This window comes from Ochlerotatus camptorhynchus, unplaced genomic scaffold, assembly GCF_037179485.1.
Source record: "Ochlerotatus camptorhynchus isolate MF236.1 unplaced genomic scaffold, CSIRO-AGI_Acam_v1.1 ptg000105l, whole genome shotgun sequence".
NCBI lineage: Eukaryota > Metazoa > Arthropoda > Insecta > Diptera > Culicidae > Ochlerotatus > Ochlerotatus camptorhynchus.
The window spans coordinates 1126430-1135218 of NW_027040595.1; the positions used below are offsets into that span (position 1 = coordinate 1126430).

The 8789-nt window shown below is 38.8% G+C and overlaps 1 protein-coding gene across 1 annotated transcript; it reads left to right on the forward strand.

The window, feature by feature from the left end:
* Positions 1 to 7693: 7693 nt before the first annotated feature.
* Positions 7694 to 8395, forward strand: LOC135699236 (uncharacterized). Its single transcript, XM_065219439.1, has one exon. It carries the CDS (start codon positions 7694 to 7696, stop codon positions 8393 to 8395), a length of 702 nt encoding a protein of 233 aa, XP_065075511.1.
* The last annotated feature ends 394 nt before the right edge of the window (positions 8396 to 8789 follow it).

Below are 8789 nucleotides of genomic sequence, written 5' to 3' on the forward strand. Positions count from 1 at the left end.
CATTTTTTCTGACAGATTTGAATAACTTCAAAAAATGAGTACAAGATACTCATTTAATGGGTACTTCCGAGTTTGCGTGTAGAAAACACGTAAACTTTCATTCAAGTGTAAAACGGCATCATCTAAATCCTTAGCTGCAATGAATAACACAGTATCATATGTAAAAAGATTAATATTGCAACATCGTAACGCATCGCAAGTCATTAATATACATAATAAATAACAGGGCCCCTAATACACTTCCCTGGGGCGCTCCAAAGTTATTACCCACGGGACTGGAAACAGAATCATTAAAAACAGTCCGTTGAGTTCTGTCAGACAAATAGCTTTCAAACCATTTATATGCAGTACTCGTAATTCCAAAGCGCTTGATTGGTCGTAACAATAAGGGCCTAGAAACTTTTTTTAAAGCGCGTTTTCGATCAAAAAAAAAAAAAAACAACAACAATCGTATCTTTACACACCAAGCTATTTTCCACTTCGCTAATACCAAATTCAACGTGGTTTCACAAGAATGACCTTCCCGATATCCCGATTGTTCTGGTATCAACAAACTATTACTATTTAAATACTCCAACAGCTGGCCTTTAACAACAAGTTCTAAAATTTTCTCTAATGTATGCAACATGTTGATGGGACGAAACTCTTCGGCTTTAATCGTTACAGCAACTTTTTGTATAGGGACCACTAAGGATTCCTTCCTAATTTGTGGCACATGTCCAGTTTGCAATAATTCATTAATAAGGTCCAGCAAGCTGTAGCCAATGACATGAAAGCAATCTTGAATAACTCTAGCATTAACATTATCTACTCCAGTCGATTTTCACAATAAAAAACAAATAACTTTAAGTTCATCTAATGTAATTGGGTGAAAACCTTCAAATCTACTACTGTTATTAACTGGCTGTTTTATTTCGTTAGGTTCATCGACCAATTCAATGGATTTATTGGTCAAAGAAACACTGTCTACAAAATTATCATTAAACATAGATGCAATTACTTGTTCTAACTGTTATAATGTGCCATTAAAGGTTATGGGCCGCGGTTTGCAATCACTAGGTTTTAATAACGATTACAAAATTTTCCATAACTCTTAGTTGTTGTTTTGTTGCTGATCAATCTTCCTTTGAAGATATATACGTATGAATAAATAATGAAAACTAAATCCGTTCATTTAAATTATTCCGGATATGTTGCTTCAACTGTGTCTAGATAAGTGGCCTCTATGATTTATTATCTACTGTATTAAACATGTTCTTCATTTAGAAGGTAAGAAGCTAAGAGATCTGGGTCTGAGCAATACAAACATATTCACTTTTTAAATATTGTTCGTACGTAAACGAGAATATGTCACATCGAATTATGTTCTTATCGTTCCTAGTGCCTAGAAGGTTAAGTGTTGTCAGCGTAAGACAAGAACGAAGCGGACGAGAAAAAAATAACATGCACTATGAGATAAGGTATACAAATGATAGAACTTAAATCGAACGAACATAAAAAAGGTTCCCATGTCTTTCAGAATTAACTTAACATGAGTTCAGACGGTACAGCGGAAAAGATTTGGGAATATCTCTTAATCAAATTAATTTAAGTTTCTTATCAAATCAACCAATATCCACACATTTTTTTTTACATTGGATAAACAAGCAAATTAGATTGATATAGCAACCAAGAAAATGAACTAACGCTGGATATTTCGAATTTTTTTTAAAGGATTGTTATGTAACTTAGATATCACTAAGATTATTATATAAACAGGAGGATTACTCGATATAACGTAACTGTCACTATTGAATTCCATCGTCAATATCTTGCTAATAACAATTGAATCATACAAATTACTATTACCAATAGATGGGAGTTTATCTCATCTGTCTGCTAATGATATTATGCTTATTTGAATGATAATTTGCGAATAGAATTAGAATTACCTGTAATTATTATTATTATACAAACATTTCTCTACAAGTTTATCTCAGACGTCTTTTTTTTCCTTCATTTGTTTTCCGTGCTGAGCACCAATGCTACTGACGCCAGGGAGGCAGCTCAAACACCTGGACCCTACATATCGACCCATCAACTCATGAACCGGGAACCAACGGCTTTACTTCCCTTCTTCTTCTGACATTTTGCATCTTGCAACAAACACATTTTTATCAATATTTTTCACAAAAAGTGGCCCATAGAAAAAATCGCTTAAATTATCTGACATTTGTGATAGGAAATAAGTGTTATAACAACCTAAAAGTACAATTTAACCGCACACCTATGCCTGGTTTACACTTTTTTTGGCATTTTTAGAGAGATTTTCAGCCTTGAGCTGGTTCGCCTCTTGATTTACACTTGTGCTGATTCACTAGTGCTGGTTAATGGTTCTTAGCATGATGTAAACAGTTTTTCGGATTTGAATAATATTGGAGCATCAATTTCTTGCACAAATTTGACCGGTTTTCATCAATTATGGTTAATCAGCATTATGAACCAGCACTATAGTGTAAATCGGCCATTAACGTAGAACCTTTCACATATCAGTGCTCCACCATAAGGGTCGGAATATTTCCCTAATAAGCACGACAATGTCATACTTGTAAATTGAATTTTGTGGCAGAGAAATAATTGTATGTGAACGAACGGCTTTCTGCTTTCTTCCTGTGCCTATCATGAACGGGTAACCACCACTCTACCAAGGGCAGTTCACTGTAAGATGGGGGCGCACGACATCTAAAAGCTATTTACGGCCGACCAACGAACGGAATAAGATGACCGCTATTGTGCGGTGAGGTTTGACTTCGGTAAATGAGAAGCTGCAACTCGGCCTATTCCTATATCTGTGCACGTACCAACTCCTACTCTTTAGATGGCACTAAAGTAGATGGGAAGCAACAGAGGCTAAAAGTATACGTTTTCCGTTTGTGTATGTGAGAGTTGTGCAGCACCGGAGATTGCAATCCACAGACCAAAGGAAGAACATGACATTGTAGGCGAATGGTAATGTGGTGAAACCTAGCCAACCGACCAAGTGACCGTTTTAATAGCGTGCTAATGCCATTACAGTGCTAATTTGCTGTCTGACACAATCAAGTGGCAGCCTCACGAAAGCGTCCATTGTGTCAGAATGTTTGTGAGGTAGAAACAATAAAATCTATCAGTTTAGTATTGTTGAGCGTACGAATGTACGTGTTTTTACGGCGTAGTCGTACTTTATCCGTACAACAGAGCTAAATAAGAATGTGATATGGATTGTGGTATTAAATTTCTTAGCAATTCTAAATAATCAATTTATGATTTTTTTCATTGTGCATCGAACATTTCATGATATCATTCCAATCTACAGGTCGTACGTTATGAAACCTTTGTATTATATTTACAGCTCCTGACAAGAGAATGATGCTACAAGGACGACAGTCATAATTAAAAAATGCCAGTACCATATCGGTTGGACTTTCAGTACGGTCAAGTTGGATAACCGAGATCCTCCTGAGTAATTAATTAAACATCTTCATCATGCCCTACCCCGAGTTTTCCTGGAAAAAATACAATCCTTGTATCGCAGTTTTCTTCCTCTGGGGAATTTTCCTCATCATACCAGTCAGTGGCAGCGTGAAAGCAATTTCGAGAAATGTAACACAAAGCGTAACAACAACTGTCATATTTAGCCTCAAGTATTTATCCCACGATGGATAGCTCTCGTTGCTTTCGGTGGTTTGAACAATGTAGTTGTTGTACTTGAAGTGACCTGACCAATTTCGACATGATGGTGTTGTTTCGGTCAGTCAGGAGCAAAAAGGTCAACGAAAGCGCTTGCACAATGATAGGCTGTACGGAGTATGACACCTGTCGTAAAATGGTTTCTGTGTGACGGGTGTCACCTTCAGGTGTTGAAGTGAGGCGAACGGTTTCTTAGTAATAAAGCTTTAGGCTTCTTACATCTGGTCATAATTAGTCAACTGTACCTTTATCGATATCGAAGGACCATCGAGTGACGAAGGTAAATTTATGAAATTTTGAAATGTGATATAAGTAGCCTGGATTTTCATCGAGTCTGCGATAGTAAAGAGTGACGGAGTGTCGATTGTAGCTCATGTAGCTCAATTTAGCTACACATAATTTAAATGAGACATGGGATATTATGCAACACGATATACTTTACTGAAAAAGTTGTTTATTGATGTTAATATATTTACACAAATCAATTGTAATGCGTGGCCTGAAAAACTGTCAAACAGAAGACAAAGTTTATCGATCATTGATCAACACAAACATTTTAAACGCCCAAAAAATCTACCAAGGATTTGTTTATTTAATATTAGGCCAGAACAAATGGATATTTTAAAATTGAAACTGCCGCGAGGGGGCCTCCCATTATGTATTAAATGTAATAACAATTAATAAATTTGTAGTTTTTTTTTTTATTTATTTTCAATGATTTCAGCTGGTTCATCTTGGGTAAATTTTGAGTTAAGAGGAAGTTTACCGCCCCGAAAATAAAAAAACAATATTTAGAGCACGTTTCAATTTTTTTTTTACATTAGGAAAATTTATAAAAATCCAAGAAAATCAGTTTTTTTTCCTTAGATTATTGAGAAAATTAACATGTAAAAGTTTTGTTTCTATCTCATCATGAACAAAATTTGACCCTCAGCGAAACCGAAGAGTTGATTTTTGTGGTTTTTGAGTCCAATTTTATGCCATGATGACTTGCAAAAAATATTTTGACATGTGATTTTTTGATCTTTTTTGGATTTTTGATTTTTTTTTTCCCTTTGGTTTGTTTTTTGGTCGATCTCGTTTTCCGTGCTGAGCACCAATGCTACCGACGTTCCAGGAAGGCAGCTCCCACACCTGGACCCTACCTATCGACCCATCAACTCATGAACCGGGGACCAACGGCTTTACTTCCCATCCGAAGGAAGGCGTGATCAGAGATGTTATGCCTCAGAACATCCCGGCGGCGCCGACTGGGATTGAACCCAGGCCTGCTGGGGTGAGAGGTAATCACGCTTACCACTACACCACCAGCGCCGTTGGATTTTTGATATCTTTCCCAAATATTTTTTGGAAAAATAGCAACTTGTTTATTTTTTTCGGAGCGGTGAACTTCCCCTTAAGTCAAAACTTAGCCAGCCATTTAACATTATTTCTAAAGATGGGGTTCAATTGCATGTTGAAACATCATGGTTTGTTGCTTTGATGATTACACGCGTTTTGATTACACGTTCTGCATGTATTGAATAAAAAAAAGAGATATATATTAGATATTTATATATATATATATATAAATTCCATTAAAAACCAACTAACAGTTTATCGTAAAAAAAAACAATAAACCATATTAAGAAATATAAAAGACTTAAAAAAGGCTTCACATTTGCTAAATATTAGGGTGTCCCAAAATTGCACTATGTCTGGAAATCTAGGGGCTCACCCTCCAAATGATAGCTAAAGGTTTAACAAACAAACTTTTGTATGGCGGCAAGTCTGGGAAATGTTTTATATTTTTCGCAGATTTCCAAGGGTCAAAATATAAGAGAAAAAATTGCTACGGCATGTTCTGTGTCCATTTTGTTAGATACAATTTTTCAAATCCTCTAAACTGATGTTTTTTGTTGTACATTCAATCATCAGAAGTGGGTGTTAAACATAGCGCTATTATCAATCAATTGCAACAAAAATATGGGAAATTTTATAAGCAAATACTTTGCCGAAGACACTTTAACCTCATTTTTAACCGTTAAAAAGTTATTCGTGATTTACTGTGGAAAGAAAAGTTCAGAATTTCAATACTTGCAGTATGTCCACCAGCAAATCAAACTATCATTGAAATCGATAAATGCAAATCACCTACTTTGTTGCAAATCACTTGATAACATTTGTTTAGAAGTTTCTAGAATTCAATAGGAGGATATATGAGCGGAGAGGGATCACACAATTGATTAGTTTCCATTTGATTGCCGTAGCAAGCAGAACCAAAAAAGAAAATCATGTCACCAAAAACCAAGCTCAAGTCGGATCTCATCACCGGTATTGCGAGGAACCATTTCAGTGCCAACATTTCAAAGGGGCGTAATTGCTTTTGTAAACAATGGCTTTAGCTGTCGATTTCTCGCATCTTTAAGCTCACTTCTTCAAAATAAAAAAGCTAGATGGTAGAGGCAATATTCCTCTACCTATTGGTGTCATTATTTTTTATGAGTGAGCTTTTATTCGCGAGAAATCGACGGCTAAAGCCATTGTTTACAAACGCAATTACGCCCCTTTGAAATGTTGGCAGTGATTTGTCCAGAAACCGTTTGTCGTCGGAGTTGGACATCATCAGGTACTTTCGATTCAAGCATGAAACCCAACAACTTTCAGTCGGACAAAGCATTCAAGTTGTGGCTACCGAAGCTGTGGAGATTTGGAATCAAGCCGGACTTTCGCACCAGCTCAAGCGAAACGTTGTTAAGAGGGTTGCTAAGCTCGTTGTAACATGGCAACGCCAAAGTAAGGCCTTCAAGAAGAAAAATCAGAGCTATTGCCAGCTTTAAAGATGTGTAGGATGCGGTTGAGTTACTTCTTCAACATAAGCGTGAACCACATCGATGAAGAGCTACGAAACGATACTGTCCGTGCAGAATTCTAGTAAATATATGTTAAACCGACCTAAGCAAATTTAAATCATATTAAATAATTCATGTTGCTGTAACGAAAGCTTGCAACTAAATTTTTCATAATCATGATCATATTATATCCAATGCATGCTATCGTGGTAAGTAAAGACGGACAAGAAGACATTAGCTGTCGACAAGTAACTAACAACTTTTAAGGCAGGTTTATTCATATATGATTGAACTTTTTTTAGTGTGCATGTTGGAAAATGTTTGTTTACATGTCAAAGGTGGAAGTTTGAGTTGATCGTTGATGCTATGGCTGGAATTAAACTAGAATCGAAGAAGAAAATTTTGCACATTTGGTGCACTGAAAAAGGTGTTACCTATAACCAAATAGCAAAAAGAGTTAAATTCCACCACACAAGCGTAAAAAATGTCATCTATAAGTTTGGCAAAGAGCTTTCCTTGAAAGATTAGCCAAGATCTGGAAGAAAACCAAAATTGGATGACAAGGTAGTGGCGTATGTAACAAGCGAAACCGGTCGGTATCAACGTGGGATTTAGCCAAAAAGTTTTATACGCAACAATCGTGAAATCCGCTTCCGCGTAGCTAGAGCCATTATCGACTGTCGCCTACTGTACGGTGTAGAGATTACATGCCTTGCCGCCGAGAAAGCCGTCCAGATTCTGGAACCGGTGTACAATGGCTACGTTCGAACAGTCTCCGGTCTCCTGCCCTCTACCCCGGCCGACGCTGCATGCGTTGAAGCCGGTATCCTACCTTTTTGACTCGTTTTCACCGCAGCTACTGCTACCAAAGCCGCTGCCTTTCTCGTTAAAACGTCGGGAAACAACAGAATCGTTCTCCTCGACGAGGAACGGCTGCCGACGTAGATCTCCCTCCAGTGGCCAGGGTCCACTGGCACGGAGACAAAAGTTGGCAATCGCACAAAATTAAAATTGATAGCCGAATCAAGGACCGCTTCAGGGTAGGAGACAACTCGCTGGCTTTACGCCGGACAGTTGTCGAAACTCTCGGGGCGCACTAACAAGGTTATGAAGTTAGGTACACCGACGGCTCTCTCTCCACGAGCGGAGTGGGAATGGGGGTCTCCGGAGATGGTCTGATTGTGAGCAGATCGCTACCGACCCAATGCTCGGTGTTCTCAGCTGAGGCAGCGGCCATTCTCCACGCGGTTAAGCTACCAGCCAACAAGCCGATATTAGTCGTAACTGACTCACACAGCGTGATATTGGTCCTAACAACAGAAACACCGAAGCATCCGTGGATCCAAGGAACGGTAAAGCACGCACCGCCCAACACAGTATTCATGTGGGTACCCGGTCACTGTGGGATCCAAGGGAACCTAATAGCCGATCACCTCGCCGGCTCAGGCCACACCGGACCCAGGTCCACCGGCAATGTACCGCTTCAAGATGTCAAAAAGTGGATCAAGCGGACGATTCGGAGACCCTGGGACACCGAGTGGAGGAACAACAGGACACACCATCTTCGGAAGATCAAGGCTACCACCGGAACCTGGAAGGATCGACCAAACCTACGAGAACAGCGAGTGGTGTCAAGGCTGCGCACTGGGCACAGCAGAGTCTCCCACAACTTCGGAGGAACACCGTTCCGGAGGACCTGTGAAACCTGCGGAGTGCCAGCCACCGTGGAGCACATCCTCGTGAACTGCGCGGAGTTGGAAGACCTTCGGGCTGCCTTCGGCTTGGAGTCAATCAGCATTCGGAACCTGTTGGGTGACGAGTCCCCGGCAGCAGCCGCCCTCATCACCTTTCTATAGGAGGCGAACCTTTACCACAATATCTGAGTGTTCCTTGTTTGTATTTTCGTTTTGTTGGCCCTTTTGGCAGTTTTCTACACCTTTTCATTATAGCAAGATAAATGTACCACAGCCAAGATTGGGAATCTCCTTCTGAGAACCCAATTATTTTTTCTCCATTTTTTAATCTTACACACTTAGAAATTATTACCGTATTCGGTAATTTTTTACCGAACTTTCAACAGCTGAACGTTCGGTAATCTAAACGATTACCGAACGATCGGTAAACAGATTTTTTGATGAGCTGTCAAAATTACCGAACAATTCGGTAATTATTTACCGAACTATTCAGTATTTTTTTACTGAACTGTCCCGTAAATGAAAATTTGTTGATCTTGTGTATTTTTTGTTTTTT